The following is a 25,276-nucleotide window of genomic DNA, read 5'->3' on the forward strand; positions in this document are numbered from 1 at the left end:
GAACACAACAGAGAGTCCCTGATGGAGCAGGAGAAAGGTGGGGTGCAGAACTCAAATTCTAGTGAAAAGACCAGACTTAATGGTCTGACTGAGACTAGAGGATCCCCAGAAAGCATGTCCCCCAGACTCTCTGTCAGCCCAGAACTAAAACAATTTCCAAGGCCAATTCTTCAGAGAAAGATTGAACTGGACTGTGGGACATAAAATGATACTCGTGAGGAGTGTGCTTCTTAGCTCAAGGAGATACATGAGACTAAATGGGCAGCTTCTGTCTGGAGGTGAGATGACAGGGCAGAGAGGGTTAGGAGCTGGTTGAATGGACACGGGAAATCAGGGGTGGAAAGGAGGAGTGTGCTGTCACAGTATAGGGAGAGCAGTTAGGTCACAGAACAATGTATGTATAAATTTTTGTATGAGAGACTAACTTGAAATGTAAACTTTCACTTAAAGTACAACAATAAAAAAAGTAACAATAAAAAAAAAAGAATTTGTGAATACAGTGACATTGCACCAGGCACCTTTAAACACATTTTACATGCCTCATCTTCTTTAATCTTCATGACAACCACATGAGGCAGTACTACGACTGACTCCATTTTACAGATAAGGAAACTGAGGCACAAAAAAGCTAAATAACTATTCCAAGTTCACACAGCTGGTACATGACCTGGAATCAGAACTTCCCAACATGTAGGCTTAGCCTATGCCTTCTTTGACAAGAAAACGACAGACCAGAGAGACCTGGTGACTTGTCCCAGGTCACACAGTGCTCAGCGGCAGAGAGAGGATCAGACCTGGGCTGGCTCTTGAGCCCCAAGGCTGTCAGGCTCCATCCTCAAAAACGGACCCTGGAAGTCAGGGATCACTTAAAGGCTTCCTGTCAGCTCCTGGCACCCCGACAGGGCCCCAGAGGCCTGTGTCATGCTTGTTAGTTCATGGTTATATTTGGGCCTGGGTGTGGGGGTTGGGGGTGGGCAGGGAGGAGGGAGCCAGGCGCTGAGAGGGAGCCTCTTGATGAGCAGGGCCTGATATTGTCAGTGGTTGATAGGCAGAGCTGCTGGGAAGGAGATGGAAGAATAAAAATAAACTCTCCTGGGTAGCCACCCAACCAGGCAGAGAAGGTTCTCTGTTTCTCCTCTCTGCCGCCCATGTCCAGAAAGGGTGACCAGCCCTTGCTGCCTTCCCTGTGACTCAGAATTACTTGTCAGGTCCGCCCTGCCCCCCACCTGAAAAAGAAGCCGCATTTGGGGCTGGCTCTCCATGTCCCTGTGCCTTGGAGCCCCCCATTAGGGAGTATCCTCTTTGGGAACGAGAGGCATCGTGGAGGACGTGCAGGGACGAGAGCCTGAAGACCTGGGTTCAGAGGCTAACTTTGCTGCAAACCCCTGGGATATCCTTGGGAAACTCCCTTCTCTCTGAGCCTCAGTTTTCTTGTCTGTACAAAAAAGGGGCTTCAGGGAAGCAGGAAGTGCCAAGGCTTCATAAAGTGGGAAAAGACTTAGGGCAGTGACAGATGGTTAGGACCAGCTGCTCAGAGCTGCCTTTGGAAATATAGAGGCCAGTAGCTGGAGGGGGGCACTGGGAAGGCAAATGGCCAGGGACTATTTGGCCAACACCCTTTGCCAGCCGACAGCAAGGGCGCTCTCAGAGACCAGGTTCTGGCATCAGAGACCAGGGTCCCATCTTAGTCAGAGTCTTGGATTCCTTCCTGCAAAAGAAAGCAGGGTGGTACAGGTAAAGGATTTAGGGGTAAAAAGACCCTTGGGGAGCCCCTTGGCTAGTTCCTGTCCTTGCTACAGATGGACAAAGTGAGTCCATTGAGGGGAGGGCCTTGTCCAAAGTCACACCAGGGCAGAGCAGTGTGACCAAGGCTCTTTGCCCCAGACTGCACATCCTCTCAGTGGCAGAGGACCTGCTTTTCATACATTCCCACAAAACTACCATCCAAGGTTGGAGTTCTGATCCCCACTTTACAGATGAGGAAACGGAGGCTCAGAGAGATGGAACATCTTGCCAAAGTTCCCACAATGGTTAGTGGTGGGACTAGATCTGGAACCCAGGCCTGTGGGACCCAAAGTGTATGCCCTGCCCCTGCCAGCCCGGCCTCCCTCACTCACAGCCACTGCTTCCTCCGTCCACAGGCCCAGCTCCCAGCACTGAGTCTGGGACCAAGGCCCGCTTCCCACTGTCAGATACTATGGAGGAGGGCGCCTGGGCGGCTGCAGTGGTAGACCAGCAGGACAGCGTCCTTACGCTGCAATTCAGTGCCCCAGCCGATGCCCCCATTGGCCTGTACTGCCTCAGCCTGGAGACCTCCACCGGCTACCAGGGCTCCAGCTTCGTGCTGGGCCACTTCATCCTGCTCTTCAACGCCTGGTGTCCAGGTAAGCCGCATCCCATCTACAGTGGGTAGGGAGGTAGGCAGGGCCAGGCCCACCCTTGGAGGCCCCGGGGAGGGGTAATGGAGCAGAAGAGACATCAAAGTGGATTGACTGAGGCCTGCTCTGTGCCAGCCTCACAAAAACCTCACGACCTGAATGCCCTTGTGTCTTAGTTATCTAGGGCTGCTATAACAGAAATGCTGCAAGTGGATGGCTTTAACAAACAGAAATGTATTCTCTCACTGTTGAGGAGGCTAGAAGTCCAAAGTCAGGGTGCCAGCTCTAGGGGAAGGCTTTCTCTCTCTGTGGGCTCTGGGGGAAGGTCCTTGTTCCTGGGCTCCTTGGTGCTCTTCATGTGGCATGATATCTATCTTACCCCATCTCTGCTTGCTCACTTGCTTGTTTAATCTCTTTTATATCTCAAAAGAGATTGACTCAAGACACACCCTACACAAATCCTGCCTCATTAACATAACAAAGACAGCCCGTTCCCAAATGAGATTATAACCACAGGCATAGAGGCTAGGATTTACAATACACATATCTGGGGACACAATTCAATCCATAACATCTTGTTACCCCAATTTACAGATGAAGAAACAGACTCACGGAGGCCAAACCACTCACCCGAGGCCTCACAGCTACCAAGGGATTTCACCCCAGTTTCTTCCGAGTCTGGGGCCCGTGTGTTCCACAGCGCTGTGAACTGAGGCATGGAGGTGTCTTGGGTTCAAAAGCCCCATTCCAGGAATGGGGAGCCCAGCTGTTGCCCAGAGCCACGGTGCTAGGTCCTGGTTCCATTTCACAGGCGCTGTTTTAAATCTCACCAGACTGGCCTGGGGAAGGAAAGCTGAGGAAGTAAAAGGGTGGGGGTGTCCAGGAAGGGTGGGCAGGAACAATCTCATTGCCAAAGTACCTCCTTATACACCATCTCAATTATTCCTCTCAACAGTCCCAATGGGATGATGTCAGCATCCACCTTTCCCAGACTGGAAACTGAGGCTCAAGGGGTTAAGTGGCTTTCAGAAGCTCCTGCCGTAAGTCAGCAAGGCTGGAGAAAGCTAGACAGTCTAAGGGGAGAGCTGGGAAGCGCTGAGGCTGACTCAAGCAGGAGAGAGGAGAAAGGGGCTGCTGTGCCCCCTCCTCGGGCCTCAGTTTCCCTATTTAACTAATGAGGCAGTTGGATCTGACGGTCTCTGTTTCCTTCCTGCTCTGACATAGCAAGGCGGGGAGAGAGACCTCGTGGGCAGGTCCAGCCTGAGAATGGAACATCCCTCCTCAAAGCCTGGGCATGGTGTGGAAATTCTGACTTCCCCAGCATCAGACACCCAGCTTCTTCCTGGGCCACTGCTTTCTGTCGATCTGGAAGCATTTTATAGAACACTTGAGCAGAAAGGTTCTTTTTTTTAATTTTCTATTTTACATATTTTGACTTTTATTGCTAATTCTAACAGTAAGACATGAGGTCATCGTATCCTTTTTATAAAAGATTCAAGCACTGAGAGCCCTACTTGATGTCCCCTTCCTTGGGGGACACCGCTGTTAGCCATTTGGCAGGAGGGCATCTCCTTAGATTCATCATGTGGGGTGTACGTGCCTGGAAAAATTGCTGTATTTTATGGGTCTCTCTCTCTCTTTCTTAAACATGAAAAGGACACACTGCAGGCAGTCCCTGGGTTAAGAACAATCGACTTGCATACAACTCATAGTTACGAACCAACCCCCACAAAGCCTATTAATTAAAAATTCAAGGTACATACAATGGTTTGTAATAATAAATGTGCGCTACTTTGCCGTGTGCATCAAAACGTTATTATTCTTATTACTGTATTATTATGTTAAAGATGTTTTAGTGTATCTGGAAATATTTCCTTAATGATTTTATGCATAGAAACGTACACTATGTACTATATACTAAGACAAACATTTGACTAACTGCCGTTAGATACGAACCATACTTTACTGTACAAATTCGACTTAAAAACAGACTTAGGAATGAAACTCATTTGTAATCCTGGGACTGCTTCTATACGTATACAAGCAAAAAACCAACAAACCCACTGCCTTCAAGCCGATTTCAACTCATTGCAACCCTATAGGACAGAGTAGAACTGCCCCATAGGGTTTCCAAGGAGCAGCTGGTAGATTTGAACTGCTGACCTTCTGGTTAGCAGCTCAGCTCTTAACCACTGTGCCACCAGGGCTCCATACAGTATATATCCACCTAAAAAAAAGAAAAAAGCACCTGTTGCCGTTGAGTTGATTCCAACTCATAGCCACCCTCTGTGTTACAGTGCAACTGTGCTTCAGAGGGTTTTCTTGGCTGTAGTGTTTACGGAAGCAGATCACCAGGCCTTTCTTTCCTGGAGCCGCTGGGTGGGTTTGAGCTACTGGGTGGATTCGAACCACCAACCAACTCGTTTTTTCCGTCTACAACATGTCTTGGGGATATTTCCTCATAAATCCACACCCATCCTCCTCATTCGGTGTGAGAGCCCTAGGTGCCCTGGACATTGCCTGGGGCACACGAGGTCCTCCCCAGGGAGGGTGCTGCAGTGAGCCCTGTTGCCCACGTGTCCAGTGGCCATATGGAATGGTTTCCGGGGACCGATGTGGCCTCCATGGACCCCACTGTGCGTGCGTCTTGAATCGTAGACCACCTGCAGAGGGTTGCAATTAGCTGGCAGCCCTGCCCACTAAGCGAGAATGTGCCATGGTCCCTGCCCTTGCCAGCACCACGGGATTTCAGAGTTCATGGAAGGGGTAGCTCAGTTCTGGGGAATGTCCTCCTCCCTCCTGCTCTGTCCCCTTCCTGTCTGCTGGCGGGTTGAGGTGGCAGTCAGCCAAGCAGCACAGTGACTAAAGTGACCCACACCCCGAAGGTGGGAGCCTTGAGGAGGCAGTGGAACTGGTGGTGTAGAGGCAGAAAGCTGGGCTGGGGTGAGGGCAGGGGGGCGGGGGGAGGAAATTGCTCAGATGGGCGGGAGAGGGCCTGATCTGGCCGTGAGACGGGACTCTCCTGCCCCTGAGCTCCAAGACGAGCATGATCCAGCACCAGTTACGTGCGAGGCTTCTCATCCCCAACACCCCCACCTTCACTAGAGGGAGACCTGCGCTGTGATGATGTCAGAGCCCCGGCTTCCTGGCCAGGGGTGGGGACAGTTTGACTGCATATGGCTTGTGCTGACATTCCCACTGGGATGGTGAAAGCTTGGTTTTTCTTTCTGCTTTGTTCTTTTTCCCATGACCCAGCTGATTCACAGCCATGTCGCTCACTTATAAGGTTCATTTTTATGGCACAGTCTCTGGGCCAAAGAGCAGCTAAGAGGCCATGTTTCCCAGAACACTGAACTCGCCACTTCACATTTGCTTTCCTTGCTGTGATAGGAGTGGGGGGTGCTGGTTACTGCAGATGGTTTGACAGAGCTGAGGGACCCGAGAGGTCTGGGCAGCTGCAATCCACGCCCAGCCCTGCCAGGAACGAATGGGTTTTCCAGGGCTGACTTCTGCGTCAGGCACAGTAGGCACAGAGCCTAGGGCCCCTGACAGTTTCAGGGGCCCACAAAAATTCATTAATTTCTTTTAAAATCGGAAGAAAAAATAAACTTTTAAGTCGAAGAATATGTCTTCATATATAATATTTAATATATTTGGAGTCCCCAGGTGATGTAATGGTTAATGGGCTCAGTTGCTAACCTAAAGGTTGGAGGTTCAAGTCTACTCAGCGGTGCCTCGGAAGAAAGACCTGGTGATCTACTTCTCAAAAATCAGCCATTGAAAACCCCGTAGAGCACAGTTCTGCTGACAGACATAGGGCTGCCATGAGCTGGAGTCAGCTCATCGTCATCGGCAACAACGACAACCTTAATATATTCATCTTTATACAGTGCAGGCATGAACATTTTAAAAATTATTATTATTATTATTATTTTATGGAGGAAAGGGCCCATGAAAGCAAAAATGCCCAGGCCTCATCGATATCCTAATGTGGTTCTGGGTTTCCCCTTTCCATCCTCAGTTTCTTCATCTGTGGAGTGGGGATGGTGAAGGCCAGCCTGACTTTGGGCTCCTGCCATCTAACTTCCTCAGCCCCGTCTCCTGCTCTCACTCTAATCACGGGGAACTGAATGCCCTGCATTCTCCAGCAGTCGTACCTTTGCTCTCTCTGCCTAGAATGCCACCCCTCCAAGTATCCAAACCTTAGTCATTTACCAAGGCAATGTTCAGATGCCACCTCCTCCAGGTAGCCCTCCCTGAGCCCTCCCCAAGTTGGACAGGATCCCACCTCACCTGAGCCATGATAACCCTTTCTTGGCCTTCCCTTCTTGCACTGAACTTTCTCCACCTTGAATTACAACATTCCTGCCTCATGTAGGAGCCCTGGTGGTGCACTGGTAAAGCACTGAGCTGCTGACTGGAAGGTTGGCGGTTTGAACTCAACAGCTGCTCCACGGAAGAAAGATGTGGCAGTCTGCTTCCATAAAGATGTACAATCTTGGAAACCCTATGGAGGCAGGTCTGCTCTGTCCTATAGGGTTGCTATGAGCCAGAATCGACTTGACAACAACAGGTTTGGTTTTTGGGCCTCTTCACGCGGACTCAATGCTTTAGCTTCCAAAGCACTTTACAGATCTGTGATCATGTTTTACTCTCGCGTCAGTACAGCGAGGTGGGTGGAGAGGAGAAGTGCTCTGCCTAGGGTCCCACAGCAAGTGAGGGTCACAGCCAGGGGTTTCCCGACTTCTAATGCAGTGCTCCTGTCTTTTGTTTTGGCATCCATTTTCCCATTAGTAAAATAGTTTTGAGCCTCAGTCTTCCCACCTGCAAAATGGGGCTTACAAGGCTCCCCCCCTCATAGGACCCCTGTGGAGATCAAATGAGTTAACATGTGTCAAGCACTTAGCCCAGGTCCTGGCATGTGGCAAGTGGTGGCTAAATGGCAGCCATCATTGTTACTACCTGATAATACCTTATCTCATTGACATGGGTTTATTAATTAATGATTAGTTTTGCTGATTACAAGAGATAAGGGCCTCGAGACACTGGCCTGGCCAGGGCAGCTGGCACCCAGACTTGGGATCCTGGGCCTTGCCAGACCCAGAGCTAAGGCCCCTTCCTTCCTGCCCACAGCTGACGATGTGTACCTGGACTCGGAGGAGGAGCGGCAGGAGTATGTCCTCACCCAGCAGGGCTTCATCTACCAGGGTTCAGCCAAGTTCATCAACAGCTTGCCTTGGAACTTTGGGCAGGTAGGGCCACACGCTGCCCCCTCAGTGGTCTCAGGCCCTATTGCGTGCTGGCCCTGTGCCTGAGGCAGCTAGAGCCACAAAGGTGTGAGCGTCCCGGGGTTGCCCAGCCCGTGCTGTCAAGGGAAGTGAGGGTCTGAAAATGGCTGGAGGCTCAAAGAGGGCCCAGGCTGGGCCTAAGGTCACAGAGCCTAGGGTTGACTTACTCACCATGGGAGTGGCAGCTCCATATTCAAGGTGGGGAAAGAATCAGGAGAGCGGTTAGGAGATGCGGGAATGGCAGGTATTCACTGGGAGAGGGGCAGTCAAGATCATATAATAAAATAATAGGCAGTACTTGGAGAACACTCACTGTGTGCTAGGCATGTGCTCAGAGAGGGCTTTAAACCATGAACTAAATCAGTGGTTCTCAAACTTAGTGTGCATCAGAATCACTGGGAGAGTATATTAAAACACAGATTGTCGGGCCCTACCCCTAGAGTTTCTGATTCAGTAGGTCTAGCGTGGGACCTGAGAACTTGCATGTCTAGCAAGTTTCCAGGTGATGTTGCTGTTGCTGGTCCAGGGACCACACTTTGAGAACCACCTCTCTGGTTGTATGGGTTAGCTTTGCTGAGTAACAAACAAGGCCCGAAACTTAGATGCTTAAAACAACCACCATTTATTACTTCTTAGAAAGCTAGGAGTCAGCCAAGGGCCAGCTATCTGGGATGGGGAGCAGACGCAGATGGGAGAGCCCCTGAACATGTCAGATGGTGATGAGAAATTAAATAGGGTAGTGCGATGGAAGGTGACAAGGAAGAGATCCTGCTTTTGATAAAAGACATTTGAGTTTCAGCCCCAAGGATGAGGAGGTGGGAGCCCTGCACAGAGTAGTAGGAAGAGCATTCCAGCAGAGGAAACAGGAAGTGCAAAGGCCCTGAAGCAGTGAGCCCGGGGCAGAATGACTATAGTGGTGAAGGATGAGGTCAAAGAGGGAGATGGGGCACAGGTCATGCAGGGCCTTGCAGGCCAAGGTGAGAATCTAGATTTTACTCTGAGTGCAGTGGGAACAGAGCAGTGATGGGACTGAATTTACTGTTATAATCCACCTCAGTTCCAAGTAGGCTCTCAGTGGCTCTGCAGGGTGAGTCAAGCCTTAGGGCAAGTGGGAGATTCAGCAGAGCAGAGAGGCGTAGGCGGCAGTGGCAGGGCCTGAGGTAACTCTGAGGGGAAGGGAAGCCCCGGGGACACTGGGCTCCCCACTCCGTGGGCTCTACCCCAATTTCCCAGGGTGCCTCAGCTGGGCCCTGGATGCAGGTGCAGTCCCCCTTTTTTCACACACTGATGGCCTGCTCAGTCACTGTCTACCCCACTTCCTCCTGGGTCGGGAGATGCTGGCATCACAGAGATGAGGCTGAGCCAGCCTGGGCCCCCGGTCTGCTGTGTAAGATGGAGCAGGGAGGACCTGCAGCTGATGGGGACTTCAAGGCAAGCTTCCTGGAGGAGGTGATTTCTCACCTCCGTCATTCTCCCCCCGTTTCCTCTGACACAGTTTGAAGACGGGATCCTGGACATCTGCCTGAAGCTCCTCGATATCAACCCCAAGTTCCTGAAGAATGCCAACCGCGACTGCTCCCGCCGCAGTAGCCCTGTATACGTGGGCCGGGTGGTGAGCGGCATGGTGAGTGAGTGGGGGTCCACCCCAGGGTCAGGGCCCGTACGTGCCTCACTGGACTCCTCTCTCTCTGTGACAACAGAGGCCATATTCTATGCTGGGCATGGTGGGGGAACCCAGGCAATGAGCACATCTCAGTGAGGAGAGCTTGTGTTTGGGAAGACATGGGTGATGACATGCGATCCCCCAAAGCAGTTCATTCATTCAGCAAACATTTATCAAATACCACTTGTGTCCCAGGTACTGAAGATACAGCCGGGTACGAGATATTTATGGTCTCTAACGTCACAGAGTGTACATTCTGGTGAGCGGAGGGAGACAGACATTAGCCAAAATATCACATGAGTGCACAGTCATAAATTATGATGCAAGTGATCAAGGAACCCAGAGTGTGAAAGCATCTGACCACAGGACCTAACTTCACTGGGGGCTCAGGGAGGGCCTCCCAAAGGTAGAAAACCTAGAACTGATACAGTAACTGGGAGGAGAGGTGCATTCCAGGCAGAGAGCACAGCTTGTGCAAAGGCCCTGAGGAGGGAACGATTTTGGCAGGTTTGGGAAACAGAAGGGAGGCCAGTGTAGCTAGAGTGGAGTGAGCCAGGGCGAACAGGGTGCAAGACAAGCTGCAGAGGTGGGCAGGGGGCCAGACCATGCAGGGCCTCATGGGCCATGTCAAGAGGCTGGATTTTATTCTGGAGGTAATGGTATTTTTTAAGGTTTTAAGGGAGGGAGGAGAGGTGGCAGCACAATCTGATCAGGGGCCAGAGTGGATTTTTGTAAAACTCCAATCATGCCACGTCACTCCCCAGCAGCCCAGTGCTCATAGGACAAATTCACATCTCTGTCCCTGAAACTTCATCATCTTGACCCCTCTTAACCTCCTCTCCTCTGCCTTCTCTCTCCTGCATCCTGGGCTCCAGCCCCCAACCACCTCCAACATACTGCAATCTGTCACACCTTGGTACCTTTGTACCTGCCATTCCCTCATCCTGGAACTCCCTTCCCTGCCTTTTGCCGTGTGCTGAACTCATGCTCACCCTAGTTCAGCTGTCACCCTTTCCCCCAAGCTCGGTCCCCCCATGATGCCCCACTGGTTGCAGGTCAACTGCAATGATGACCAAGGCGTGCTGCTGGGACGCTGGGACAACAACTACAAGGATGGCATCAGCCCCATGTTCTGGATTGGCAGCGTGGACATCCTGCGGCGCTGGAAGAACTATGGCTGCCAGCAAGTTAAGTATGGCCAGTGCTGGGTCTTCGCTGCTGTGGCCTGCACCGGTGAGTTGCATGCCAGGATGTGGGGAGGGCCTGGAACTGCCCTCAGTCTCTTCGGAGCCTGGGAGGGGGCAAAGAGAGCAGTGGAGTGGGAGTCAGGAAATCCTGGTTCTGGTCCTGCCCTTCTACCAACACCACTGTGTGGCCTGGAGCTGGTGGCTGCCCCTCTGTAGCCCTGTTTCCAACAACTACCCCTCAGGTAGTTGTTAGGATCAGGGTACATCATTCAGGATGCAGTGTGAGTTCAGGATTGAGAAGATGAGCTCTGGAGCCAGGCAGACCTGAATTAAAAATCCCTGCTCTGCCATTCACATGTTCTGTGATCTTGATCATATGCCTTCTCCTCTCTGAGCCTCAGTTTCCTCATCTGTAAAATGAGGACAACAGAACTTAACTTCCTAAGATGGTTGTGACATAAAGCTGCTCAGCACAGAACCTGGCCTAGTGTAGCTCTAAGTAAACATTAGCTATTAATTACTTGATAACAACAGTAATGTCATCAATGTCAAGAAAGAGAAAGCATTTTCTAAAATGTAGGTGGTGGGGGTGGGACATAAAGCAGTTTAAAACAAAAAAAAATGATGAAAATTCAAGCCCAGAGATTGTTGAGGATAGTTTCAGGGTTGATGATGGTGCTTATAAGAATTGAATAGCATTTTCTAGTTAAGAATATGAACTATGGAGTCAAGACCTGGGTTCAAATCCCAGCTCTGCTTCTTACCAGCTGTGTGTCTTTGAGAAAAATCACTTAACTCCTCTGAGCCTCAGTTCTGGGATGGTTGTGAGGATTAAATGAGTAAATATGTGTGAAGTGCTTAGAATGATGACAGGCACATAACAGCAAATACTTATATAATGCTGCTGCTTATTATTATTATTAAGATCAGGAAATCTAAGAGGCAGATCTAGGATCTTTGGCTTTTCTGACTCCCAGACCTGTACTCAGGCCCAGAGGGGGCCCTGGGAGCTCCCCAGCGCTGTCCTCCACACTGGCAGACTGGGTGGCGGCCGGCAGCCACGCCTGGGTTCCCAGCTGGGCTGTCCCCGGTCCCTGCCCCTACATCTTCACCCATAACTGCTTGCTCCCTTGTGACCTCTGAATTCCCCTTTCTTGTGGAAACTTCGTCATTCTAGACGCTTCCCTCTGAGATTTCTGAAACACGTCTTCTCAGAAAACCCTGTTTTCCTTGAGAAATCCCACAGAACATAGCCTAGGTCCCCAGACTTTCCCACAGATGCCTTTTTCACCCTGGGCTGTGACCACATGAAGTTTTAGCAGCAAACCTTGGCCCTTGACTGTTGTCTCCACAAGGCCAGTCCTGTGTCAGTGTCCCCCAACCTCCTCCCAGGCCCATGTCAGGATCCCCCAGCCTCCTCCCAGGCCTGGCCTGTAACGGAACCAGGGAAATCTTGGTCAAATGAGGGACCCTCAAATGAGGTGTTTCTGTGGGGAGCCAAATGGGGGATGAGCCCATGGACTCTGGAGCTGAACTGTCAGAGTTTGAATCCCTGCTCTGCCTCTAACCCCTGGGTTGACTTGAGCAAGCAAAGTCTCCAAGCCTAGTTTCCTCACCTATAAAATGGAGACAATGGTGACTGACCTAACTCACAGCTCTTAGGACCCAGGGAAATGTGGCTGAGCAGTCTCTGGCTCAGGTTAAGTTTGGATTTAGAGGTTTCTGAGGGAAGCTGGGACTCCAGCATTCTCAACCAGATTCCCAGGCATTTTCTCAGTGTCCATGGTCGGTCAACACTAACTGAACAGGCGTTTGTTGGTGACAGGCACTATAACACAATTTGCTGCTCCACAGACTCCCCAAGTGCCTCCTCATGCCTACCCTGAGCTGGCCACTGGCCACACAGAGATGGGCAGACGGAGACTCTGCCCACGCCCATCGCCTCGCTGAATCATCACAACATCCCGACAGGCTGATATTATTAGCTCCTCTCACACAGGAGGAAACAGAGGTTCTGAGAGGGGAAGTGACTTGCCAAGGTCACACAGCTGGTGGGTGGCACAGCCAGGTTTGGAACCAGGTGTACACGGATCTGGGACACCTCCTGGCCTTAGGCTGTGACAATGAGGCCTCCCAGGACACTGTTCCTGGGGCAGGAGTTCTGCCTTGCTCCTCTCCAAGCCTCTGGCCTGTACTCTGAGGCCCCCTACATAGTGGGCAAGGCCTGGGTTGGGCGCCAGGCTTCACTAAGTGCGGGGAGGGGATCTGGCCCCTGCCTAGACCTCAGGGCACAGGAACTGGGCAAGAAGTAGAGCCGGAAGGTCACAGCTGCTCCCCGCCTCCCCAGTGCCCGAGAAATTCCTGGCCAGAATCCAGGGCCATCGGGCAGCTCTTATCCTGGCCCATGGGGGGCACATGGCAAAGAGCACAGCCCTGCCCCTCCCCGACCCGGCGGCTCAACCTCAGTCAAAACTAAAAGTAAAACAAAAGTCCTGCAGGTTATGTTTACTAGAGCTTTTTGTTTCACTTCTCCTCTTAGATATTTATTCTTTATCCTATCCTGAGAATCTGTTACTTTTACAACATGCATAAAAAGCACACAAAAAATGAAAGTATAAAAGCACCCATAATTCCATTCATCGGGAGCACCTGCCCTTCCTCCTCCCACCGTTTCCTTACAGAGTTGAGATGGGTCTGTAGAAGCCAGTTGATCTCCTGCCTTTTCTTTACCCACTGCTGCAACATCAGCCCCTTTCCCAGCGCTTCCGTATGAATGCAAGGCCCTTCTCGCCCGCGCTGGCATTCATTCTTCCGAGCAGCTGATACAGTGACCCTGTTTGACAGAGGAAGAAACAACGTCCAGAGAGGTGAAGCGACTTGGCCCAGTTCACAGAGCCCGGAAGCAGCAAAGCTGGGCTTGAGTGGCAGGTCTCCTGACCCCTGTTCCCTCTTCTGCCTGCTTGCCCCTTGCTCTGAATCTCTATCCCAGGCAGATGTGGTCATTCCCTCCCTCTCTCCTTCTTCTCCTCTCTCCTTCAACCCCATTTGACAAAATACTCTGCGCCAGGACTGTGCTGGGCTCTGGGGATAGAAAATAAGACTTCCTTCGGAGGGCCGATTAAAGATACCCCCATGTGCCTATACCATGGGGATGGCGCTATGAGTGCCAATGATGGGGCAATCTAGACCTCATGTGGTGGGCTCCCGAGCAGCGGGAATAGCATGTGCCAATGATGGGGCAATCTAGACCTCATTTTCAGAGCAGAGGGAACAGCATGTGCCAATGCCTTGTGGTTGACAGGAGCATGGAGTGCCGGAGAAGGAGCAAGGAGGCCAGTGTGCCTAGAGAAAATGTGCAAGGAGTGGTCAGGAGCCAGACCCTGCAGGACCAAGAGCCACCACCAGGGTCTGGCCTTGACATCAAAGATCATAGGGAGCCACTGAAGATTTAGCAGGGGAGTGTTGAGGTCAGATTTTCATTTGAGTCTCCCACTGGCAGCTGTGATGAAAGGGACAGAGTGGACAGGGTGACCAGTGAGTTGGGCACCACTGTCCAGGTGAGAGGGGACAGTACACAGTGCTCCTCAGGGTACAGATGAGCATGTCTGGGGCAGATCCAGAGTGGGGCAGATCCCTTCAGGGGTTGGCCCATCCCCTGACCCCTCTGTCCCTTGCCCCCTCCCCAGTGCTTCGGTGCCTTGGCATCCCCACTCGCGTGGTGACCAACTATAACTCGGCCCATGACCAGAACAGCAACCTGCTCATCGAGTACTTCCGCAACAAGTTCGGGGAGATCCAGGGTGACAAGAGCGAGATGATCTGGTGAGATGGGGCCCAGAGGTGGGGGACAGGGCTCAGTAGGGAGGGCACCCTGGAGGGGAAACCTGGGAAGGCTTCCTGGAGGAGATCACACTGGAAGTGGGCCTTAAAAGTTGAGCTGTATCTGGACGGGCGTGGAAACAGAGCTTGGGGAGGGCGCTCCAGGCAGGGCGAACAGCATGAGCAAAGGCCTAGGGGAGAGGAAGTCAGCGAGCAATACATGGAGAGCTTTCAGGAGAATTATGTTGGAAAAGCCGTTGGGAGCCTGGAATGCCAGGTTGGGGAGTCTGGGCTTGATTCCAGAAGCAACAGGCTGGCACTAAAGAGCAGGAGACAGATAGGCTGACGACTGCAGACCAGGAGGTCTGGAGGGGGAGAGACTGGGGGCAGGGGCTGGGTGGGCGATGAGGTCTAAACCAGGGCAAGACCTGTGGGCTGGAAAAGAAGGGGCGGAGCTAAGGAACTAGGATGTCATCCAGCCAGACTGGAGAAGCCACTGAAACCTGAAAGGGGAGGTGAAGTAGGAGGAGTGATCACCTGCCTGGAGGGCGGCTCTGCTGAGAAGGGCCTCATGAGGAAGAGCGGAGCGCAGGGTTGGGAGGAAGTGCTGGTTCAGCTTAGGACAAGGCCCTGGGTGTCTTGGGGAAGTCCAGGGGAGGGGCCAAGGAGGAAGGCTGGGCTGGTGGTGGTCGGCCTGTGGGAGCTGACAGTGAAAGTCTCAAGTTTGAGTTTTGGCCAGTGTTCTGCTTTGTTTCCCCAAAAGGAACTTCCACTGCTGGGTGGAGTCGTGGATGACCAGGCCAGACCTGCAGCCAGGATACGAGGGGTGGCAGGCCCTTGACCCCACGCCGCAGGAAAAGAGTGAAGGTAGGTAGAGTAGACCCGTTACCTAGATGAGGAAACTGAGGCTCGGAATGTTGAAGTGATTCACCCGAGTCCCTCGGCTCAAGAATGGCAGAGCTGGGATTCTAACACAGGTCCGTTTGACTCCGCAGACCATTGACTTGTCACTTATATTTTCCTACTTACATTTTCATAATACGCTTCTTTTATAATTTGAAAATAATTCACATGCATTGTGGAAAAAACTTGGAAAATATGGAGAAGCACACAGGGGAAAAAAATCAAATAGCATCTTTGTCCTCTCCCCCCAAAACAGGCATTGTTAACATTCACACATTGCTTCCAGTAATTTCTAATTATATATTTGTTTGTGTACATGTATGTGTGTATGTCCCTGGGTGGTGCAAATGCTTAAGCGCTCAGCTGCTAACTGAAAGGTTGGAGGTTTGGGTCCACCCAGAGGCACCTTGGAAGAAAGGACTGATGATCTACTTCCAAAAACTCAGCCATTGAAAATCCTATGGAGCACAGTTCCATTCTGACACACATGGGGTTGCCATGAGTTGGAGTTGACTAGATGGCAACTGCTTTATGTGTCATATATTATATGTATATATATGTATTACATGTATATATAATGTATAACATGTAAGTCAGTTGCCGTTATGTGTGGAGCCCTGCCGGCGCAGTGGTTAAGAGCTTGTCTACTAACCAAAATGTCGGCAGTTTGAATCCACCAGCCCCTCCTTGGAAACCCTATGGGGCAGTTCTACTCTGTCCTATAGGGTCGCTATGAGTTGGAATCGACTCAATGGCAACGAGTTTGGGTTTTTTGGGTTTATTATACATGCGTGTATTATATATATTATATATGTGTGTTACATGTCATATCTATCTGTCTATATTAGAGACACAGCGAAAGAAAAAAATGAGCCAATGATAGCTTTGACAAAACTTGGTGAAGCGTATCAAGGCGTTCTCAGACTAGTATTTTAAACTGCATATAATATAACACCTAGGGTTACAAAAGTTATCAAAAGTTTTTAGAAGTTTGTGATATAATAATATCTATGCTTCTTTATATAACAAGATCTAGTGGTAGCATTAAGTTTCCATAATTTCCTGGTAGAAATTAGTGTAAATGGTATTTCCAGTTATCTGGGACAACTATAAGCTGATATGATAATATCTGTGGCTCCTATAGGTGACAAGTCATAGCTACTGCTAAGACTGCTGTGGTTTGTTGTCTGTGTTCATACTTGGAAATGCTATTAAAGACAGTGAAACGAAAGTTGTGATTTCTTTTCCCATCCAAGTTCATAGACCCTTGAATTCTATTACAGCACTGAGGCGGTCCACAGACCCTGGGTTAAGAACTCTGCTGTGCGAAACCTTTTATCCTGGCTCTGTCAGTTCTCAGTATATCATTAACATTTCTCCTTCAGATAGTTTTCTGTGATTTGAATTTTAATTTAATGCTACTGTGTTCCATCAAATGAATGTACTGTAAAATAGCTAGCCAGCCTCTGGTCTTCAATATTTAAGTTTGTGGCCAGTTTGGGATGTTTATAAACCACGCTGAGATAAGCTTCTGGCACTCCCGTTCATTCAGTCAATACACACTGCCCGAGGCCAGCCGCGTGTTGGACCTCGACTTCAGTTTCCGTATGAGCAATAAACAAGATACGTGCGCTCCCTCCTAACATATTGTCTATTGCTTGGCTCTGTAATTTCCTTCAGATGCCTTGGGATGAATTTCTTTTTTATTTATCAAACACTTACATAGCGCTTAGTATATGCTAAGAGCTTTACATATATAACTCATGAATCCTCATTAGGTAAGTACAACTATGATTCCCACATGAAACAGAGGCTTAGACAAGTTAAGTAACTTGTCCGAAGTCACACAGCTCATACGAGGCAGAGCTGGATTTGTACCCTAAAAGTTGTGCTCAAGAGTCCCTGTTCTTAACCTTTACCCTATGCTGCTTCCCTAGAAATGGAGTCATTGGGTCAAAGGGCTGCATGGTCTCAAGATTTTTTGCTACATGTGGTCGGTTTGTGGAGGATACCCTCCCCTTAGCCCAAGCCCATCTCCCTTCCTTTTACCCACAACCAGGGACATACTGCTGTGGCCCGGTTCCAGTTCGTGCCATCAAGGAAGGTGACCTGAGCACCAAGTACGATGCACCTTTCGTCTTTGCCGAAGTCAACGCTGACGTGGTGAACTGGATCCAGCAGGAGGATGGGTCCATGCAGAAGTCTGTCAACAACTCCCTGGTCGTGGGGCTGAAGATCAGCACGAAGAGTGTCGGCCGTGACGAGCGGGAAGACATCACTCACACCTACAAGTACCCAGACGGTAGGTGCCTGCTAGCTGAGACCCCTTAACACTGCCTTGCAGATAAGCATCACACTTTATCAGCCTAGTGGTGTGTGTGTGTGCCTATTTGGCAGCCTGCATAAAACAACGGCCTGTAAGTTACATTCCATTGCTACAAATCCCTTACAAGCAAGTATAAACTTACCAGACACATTAAGGGTTGGCGATAAAAGCTTATTCACTTAGAAACAGAATTCTAGATTCCATAAAAGGATTCAATTCCATTTTAAAGCCTGCCTTTTTGGTTGGTTGAACTCTTAATAAAACTGAAGGGAGTACCTATTATATGGGAGAGGCATGCATCCTAACAGAAAAATCAACAGTGTTCATGCTGTTTATCGTGTTGTTTCTCAACACAGCATTTATTATCAGTAGTGGGGCCTACAACTATAGATGGGCAATTTCATACTTTTTATTCTTTTTCTTTTTGCAACGTATTGTACTAGAGAGAAGGAGCCCTGGTGGTGCAGTGGTTAAGTGCTTGACTGCTAACCCAAAGGCCAGCTGTTTGAACCCATCCGCTGCTCCACGGGAGAAAGATGTGGCAGTCTGCTTCTGTAAAGATTACAGCCTTGGAAACCCTATGGGGGCAGTTCTGCTCTGTCCTATAGGGTCACTATGAGTTGGAATCGACTTGATGGCAGTGAGTTTAGTTTTGGGTACTAGAGAGGCTTGAAAGTGCAGAGTGCCACAGAGGAGAAGTTCCTGGACCTTTGCAGTGTTTATTTTTGCAGTATTTCACATACAGCCGGGGGTATGAGCATTCAGGTAGATGGGGGAGGGTTAAATTAAAGAGAAATGGACCAAGAGAAACTTAAAGGTTATGTGATGGGTTCGGTCAGACACAAATATGAGGCATCTTTCTGCTATTAATATTAAATTAGTAGGAAAAAAAGGACTTGGTTTATTTTTTTAATTGAGTTTGTGTATTGTCCAACAGCCCGCTCAATATGATAGATATTTTCTAAGCATCTACTGTGTGCCAAGCACTGTGGGGCTCACAGAAGTAACTAAAAATACACAGTCCCCGCCCTTGTGTGACCCCCCCCCTCCACTGACTTTCCAGGGCCGACTGGGGATGGGTATTAAGCAACCATGCTCTAGCTAGAAGGGATAAAACGGAAAGAAGAGATGCTTTTCCTGACCTCTGAAAGGTCCAGAGCTGGTGGTTTAATAGAAGACATAGATATGTACCTAACAGCACTGGATTAAAAAATAAAAGGAGTATACCGAACCAGAACACCAACCCTGTTGCCGTTGTGTCGATTCTGACGCCTAGTGACCCTATAGGACAGAGTAGAAGTGCCCCATAGGGTTTCCAAGGAGCAGCTGGTGGATTCGAACTGCCGGTCTTTTGGCTAGCAGCTGAGCTCTAAACCACTGCGTGATCAGGGCTCCAAAAAAGGAGCATAGGAGAGAGTAGATGGAATATAAAGGAGGGGCAGTTGTTGCTGTTGGAGAGCTTGGCAGGTAGAGAAGGGGAGGGAAAGCATTTCAGTAGAAGAAATCCCTGTGCAAATGTTTGGACGTGAGAAAGTTTGCACTGGTTTATCTATTTGGCAAACACGTATTAGTGCCTACTCCTTCCCATTGATCCCTATTCCAGCCGTGATGGGGCTTTACTCCCTGTCCCCACAGGGTCCCCAGAGGAGAGGGACGCCTTCACAAGGGCCAACCACCTGAACAAGCTGGTGGCGAAGGAGGAGACAGGCATGGCCATGCGGATCCGCGTGGGCCAGGGCATGAACATGGGCAGTGACTTTGATGTCTTCGCCCACATCACCAACAACACCTCCGAGGACCACACCTGCCACCTCCTGCTCTGTGCTCGCACCGTCAGCTACAACGGGATCCTGGGGCCCGAGTGCGGCACCACGGAAGTGTTCGATCTTGCCCTGGAGCCCTTCTCCGGTAAGGCCCTGTGTTCCCAGGGCATTTGGTGAGAGACCTGAGCACTTAGCACGGCAATTTACCTTACAGACACTTACATAGTGCTTATTCTGGGTGAAGCCCTGTTCTAAGCACTTTACAAATATCAGCTCACTTACTTAATCCTTATAACCAACGTGGGTGGTTGATTCTATTATTACCTCCATTTTCCAAATGAGGAGACTGAGGCACAGAGAAATTGAGTAACTTACCCAAGGTGACACTCTTAGGAAGTGACAGAACTGAGCTTTGAACCTGTACTCTTAGTAACTATACTATTTGACTTCATCTATCTTCACATGACCCATAAGACCCAATGGTAGAAAGAGCTCAGCAACTAAGGCCCAGAGAGAGAAAGAGAATTTCCCAAGGACACAGAGCAAGTGAGAGGTAAGAATCAGCCTGATCGTCTGACCCGGCTGGGAGTTGGGTGTTATGCAGCCCTGTTCTAGCAGGAAGGGATACAACAGAAGGAGGAGATGATTCCCCTGGCCTCTGAAAGGTCTAGACTCACTTCTCTCCTCTTCTAACTTCTCTCAAAGGGCGAGAGCATTGCTTTACCTTTCCCTGCTGCCTAATCTTTCCTTCAACAGCAAGGACCTGGTGTCTCCTCCCTTTTCCTGCCAGAAGAGGTCCTAGCTCTGTGTATCAGTCAGCTATGGCTGCATAACAAGCCACCCCAAACTCAGTGCCTAAATGCCATCAGCATTACTACTGCTCACGCATATTACTTCTGGCCAGTTCTGCAGAGATGGGCCAAACCTGGCTGATTGCGGCTAAGCCCACCCATGTGTCTGTGGCCAGCCAGTGGTCAGCTGGGTGCTGGCTGGGCTAGGGTGGCCTCACTCGTATGTCTGGTCCTGGCTGAGGCAACCCTTCTTAACCAGGGTTCCATGAGAAAAAGAAGACCACAGAAAATGATCTGGGTGACAGTTTTATTAAATTCCCAATGATGGTACGTACTGCCATTCTAGATGCATAGGAGATAAGTTAATTTATTACAGACAATAGATCTTTATGGCACTGGAGCTTCATTCTCTCCAGGAACCCCAGTTGAGAAGGACTAGGCTGGGATAGTAGAGGTGCCTGGGGGTCTCCGTGGTCTCTTTTACTGCCTGGCTTGGTCACCTTGCTTGGTCATCTTCTAAAAATAAACGTGAGGGCCTGAAAGGGGTCATGGCTGCCTGTGGTCATGTAGCAAAGCAGCACAGAGACAGGACTTGAACCCAGGTCTCCTGCCCCCCAGCACCCCAATCCCATTTTCTTTGGCTTGGAGCTGTGCAGGCATGAAGAGGGCAGAGGGGTCCTGGAGCTGGGAGGGGACCTAGGAGCTGTAGAGAAGGGCATTGGTCTTATGTTGAGGGGCAGCATGACCAAGTAGAACATCTTCCCTGGGGCCTCAGAGAGGAGGGTCCAGCTTACTGTGTGACCTCAGCAAATGGCTGTTCCCTGAACCTCGGTGTCCCCATCAGGCATGTGGGGATCATGATCCTGCAGTGCAGGATTGTCCGGAGGGGTAAGAGTTTGTGCATGCAGTCGGTGCTCAATACACAGTAGAGTCTGATCAGACCTAGAGATGGGGCAAAGCCCAGGGCAGGGACACGTTCTGGGTTTCAGGAGTCTGCATCCCTCCCCTTTTCCCCCCTACTCTTGCCTGTCAAACCAGTAACAGTTTCCTTCCCCTGACTCCACCTGTGGTTTATGAGGCACAGCCTTCGAGTGTGAGTTCCTAGGAAAGCTCAGATCGTGAACAACTGCAGTGTTGGCACAGTGGCTAAGAGCTCGGCTGCTAACCAAAAGGCCAGCGGTTTGAATCCACCAGGCGCTGCTTGGAAACCCTCTGGGGCAGTTCTACTCTGTCTTACAGGGTCGCTGGAGTCGGAATTGACTCGACAGCACACCACAACAACAGTATTGATAGTTGCCACCTCCTGGGTTTTCTGTCTGGAGTTGCCGTGGGAACTCCTGCAGCTACACACCCAGGGCAACCCACCATCAGGGCCAGGCAGAGCCCTAAGCAGGGTCCATGCCCTCAGTGGGCAAAGCCACTTGGCACCAGGGATGGGGCCCAACACGTTCGAAGTACAGATTCTGAAGCTGGCCAGACCGGGCTTTGAACGTTGGGCAAGGTGAACATGCCCTCTGAGCCTTAAACTATTCTCTTCTATTAAGTGGGGCTGCTGAGAGGGCTGAAGGAGAAGATGTGTGCAGAGGGCTGCGTACACAGTGTGGTACATAGTGGGTGCTCAGTAAATATCTGAGCAAAGGGCGAAACGGTGCTGGAACGAGGTGGGACCCTTCATTCCTCACTGAGCAGAAGCACAAAGAGGCACAGGGAGGCCAAGGAGCTCCATGGGCCTCTCCCCAGCATCTACTGTGCCAGGCATCAGTGCTGGGGCCAGGACGAGCACAGATGTGCTGCCCAGCCCTGGCCTCAGTGATCCCTGAGTCCCTGCCAACCTTGATGGCTTGAAAGGGACCCAGGCCTCTGCTCTGCATCTGGGCCCAGAGTCAGGACAGGGGTCCATGCCTACAGATATGTGGGGTGGTCAAGATACCCATGCAGTCATGCCTGCGGTTCAGCCAAGACTGTGGGCTCCTAGGTATTTCTCTTCTCCACTCCGGGTCTCAGGCTCCCCACTTGTGCACTGGCTGCTTCATCTTTTAAGGGCCCTGCCAGCCCTTTTGTCTGAATGCATGTCAGCTCCTTCTCATGCTCAGAACAGCTCCAAGGGAAGGAAGCGTCTCTCCTGGAATTTGAGGCACAAGGTGTCCTCCAGGCCTGAGCCAGAGACGATGCCAGAAGAACTTCCCCCTACACCTCTGTTGAGTCACCCGTTGCCTCCGAGATACGATCAGGCTGCCTGGAGCATTGTTCTGTGGTGGCTTCAGCCAAGCCTGTCAGTTTTTCTCATCATCCTGTGGGGTGTATCCACACAGCATGGGTCCCTCCTGCTGCAGTACCCACAAGGGGCTTGGCCTAGGGGAGAGGGAGGAGAGGGCAGCAGTCCTGTGTGTTGGCCACCACCTGGAAGGTGGAGCTAGTCCAAGATGCCCTGTTGGGGCCTCCAGTGTCAAGTTCATCCTGAGATTGATCCTTTCACGCCTTGGCTGAGTTGCTTGTTATTCTTTGGCGATAAGATGTGGGGGATTTCCATGTGCCAGTGGACAGGAAGACAGGCCCAGAATAGCTGAACAGAATCCAGTTGCCCCCCACCCCTGCCTCCTTGCTCGGCTGCTCTCTCGCTTCCTTTTTCTGCCCTCTCTCTCTCTCTCCTCCTTCACCTCTCTGGGTGGCTTACTGGGAATGTAGCCAGTATGGCTTCAGTGACCATCCCCAGGGAAGCTTCTAGAACAGGGCAAATTGTCTAAGAAATGTTTGAGACAGACTGCACACATTCCTTTTCCCGACCAGTGTCTGACTCAAAGCCAAGGCCATGGTCCATGGCTGTGGATGGCAGCTCTTAAAGGCCCACCCCTGCCCTGGCCTGAGCCTCCTGCAAAAGTCAACAGGGGTCACATCCTCAAAGCTCCTGGAGAGAAATGTTGTCCTTCTTTCCTGGGGAGCTGGTCAGAGTTTCCACTATGCTCCCCCAGGTCCTGATCCATCAGTTTTTACTCCTTTTGTCTGCTTTGGCAGAAGCTTTGGTTTTCTTCCCCCCACAGTATCTAATCAGAGGCTGGGCCAGATCCACTCTGGAAAGGCTAAAGAGCCAGTGGGTTAGTGCGGTATTTTCCAGAGAGTAGGACACGGACCCCCAGTGTGCACAGTTAGGTTCTAACCCTTGAATCACACAGTAAGAACGTGGCTCTCTCCGAAGGTCTTAATCAGGCCTTTAGACAACCTCAGGGAGAAAGGTTCAGCGGGTGCTAATTGGTCTTTAACATCCTGACCCTTGCTGATCTCCCTCTTAACTGTAAATTCAGGTCGAAAGCTCAGAGCCCTCAGGAGACGATGTTACCTAGACAGAACTGAATAACAGACTCTGCTTGTATTTATTTTTACTGGTTACCTTCTGTTTAAGAAGCCCTGGTGGTACAACGGCTAAGTGCTCGGCTGCTAACCAAAAGGTTGACAGTTCAAACCCACCGAGCAGCTTTGTGGGAGAAAGACCTGGCAATCTGCTCCTGTAAAGATTAACCTGACCAAAACCAAACCTGTTGCCATCAAGCCGATCCAACTCAGAGTAGAGCTGCCCCACAGGGTTTCCAAGGAGCAGCTGGTGGATTCAAACTACCAACCTTTTGATTAGCAGCTGTAGCTCTTAACCACTGCACCACCAGGGCTCCCTGTAAAGATTATAGCCTAGGAAATCTTATGGGGCAGTTCTACCCTGTCACACAGGGTCGCTCTGAGTCGAAAATCAGCTTGACGGCACCTAACAACAACCACATTTGTTTATAATAAGTGAGACTGATTTGCTGCAAGTAATGATAAACAGTTTTCCTAAGAAAAATAGTTAAAAAATTGAATCAACATAAAGAAAAACAGTGAGCAAATACTGAGAATATACACAGATGTGCAAAACATCACGTGAATGGCTGGAGTTTGGGAAACGCTGGTCTCATGAGGGGCAGGCACAGAGGCAGAAAATGAGGCAGCATCATCTCCCATCGTGGCCCTGGTCCCTGCCTTCAAAGGGTGACCAGAGGTTGGCTAGGCGCCAGGGAGCCCAAAGAGGCCCCAGGAGAGGAAGGGACTCACCCCAGTTTCTCTGTGAGTGGACAAGCAGGACCTGGGCTCAGGCCTTTGGACTCTCAGTCCAGTGCTCTTTTCACTGCTCCTTCCTGCCTCTTATGAGCAGACCTATGGTATCTTGGACCTCAGTGGGCTGAAAACCACACTTCACTTTTCCGCAATGGGAGAGTTGGCCCTACGGACTTCTTTCTCGTCCCCTCATCACTGTGCAGCTTTTGCTCTGAAAAATAACCTCTGGTCTTAGCTCCGCCCGGCAGGTACTGGGTGTCTCAGGGAACAGAGAGGGCAGGTCATCTGCCCAGGCTCACACAGCCTGCGGGTGACCAAGCAGGGGCAGAGGCCAGGGCTCCCAACCTGAGTGCTTACAGGCAGATGTGTTTCTTCATCTGTGAAATGGGCACAATCCTGCAGCCCTCGCAGGGGCAGTGAGCTCACGTCCCTGAGAGGGACTCTTTGGTGGGTGCAGGTTACGCCATTTCACTCTGAGTCCAGATTATCACTCAAATTCCTGCACAGCTCGTACCAGCTGCCTGGCCTGCAGCAATGCTCTTTCACCCTCCCGAGCCTCAGTGTCCTCATCTGTGAACTGGGCAATAATATAATACAACCCTCTTAGGGTCATTGCGAAGGTGAAGTAGGAGGATGTGTGTCAAACACAGCGCCTGGTATAACAACTCATGTCAGCTCCACTCCTCCCCACAGCGCCGCAGCAGCTGTCATGGAGGGTGTGCCTGACACTTTCCCACTACCCGCTCAGCCAGGGCTCCTGCAGCCCTAGGAATGCCCTCGCCCTGTACTCACCCCGGGTACAGCTCGGTGATATAAGTACCCTCGCCCTGTACTCACCCCGGGTACAGCTCAGTGATATAAGTACCCTTGCCCTGTACTCACCCCGGGTACAGCTCAGCCCCAGGAGTACCTTCACCCTGTACTCACCCCAGCTACAGCTCCGCGCCAGGAGTACCTTCACCCTGTACTCACCCCAGGTACAGATCAGCCCCAGGAGTACCTTCACCCTGTACTCACCCCGGGTACAGCTCAGTGATATAAGTACCCTCACCCTGTACTCACCCCGGGTACAGCTCAG

General features: G+C 50.8%; 1 protein-coding gene across 1 annotated transcript in view; it reads left to right on the forward strand.

The window, feature by feature from the left end:
* TGM2 (transglutaminase 2) overlaps positions 1-25,276 on the forward strand; it is a 37,100-nt gene that overhangs the window by 8,955 nt on the left and 2,869 nt on the right. Inside the window, exons 3-10 of the mRNA XM_004370351.2 lie at positions 2,142-2,384; positions 7,512-7,630; positions 9,162-9,290; positions 10,385-10,562; positions 14,203-14,338; positions 15,099-15,202; positions 17,298-17,540; positions 19,200-19,472. Of these exons, the coding sequence (XP_004370408.1) occupies positions 2,142-2,384; positions 7,512-7,630; positions 9,162-9,290; positions 10,385-10,562; positions 14,203-14,338; positions 15,099-15,202; positions 17,298-17,540; positions 19,200-19,472 (1,425 nt within the window). The remainder of the gene's footprint in view (positions 1-2,141; positions 2,385-7,511; positions 7,631-9,161; positions 9,291-10,384; positions 10,563-14,202; positions 14,339-15,098; positions 15,203-17,297; positions 17,541-19,199; positions 19,473-25,276) is intronic.

The sequence above is a fragment of the Trichechus manatus genome, unplaced genomic scaffold, assembly GCF_000243295.1.
Source record: "Trichechus manatus latirostris isolate Lorelei unplaced genomic scaffold, TriManLat1.0 scaffold00008, whole genome shotgun sequence".
Taxonomy (NCBI): Eukaryota; Metazoa; Chordata; class Mammalia; order Sirenia; family Trichechidae; genus Trichechus; species Trichechus manatus.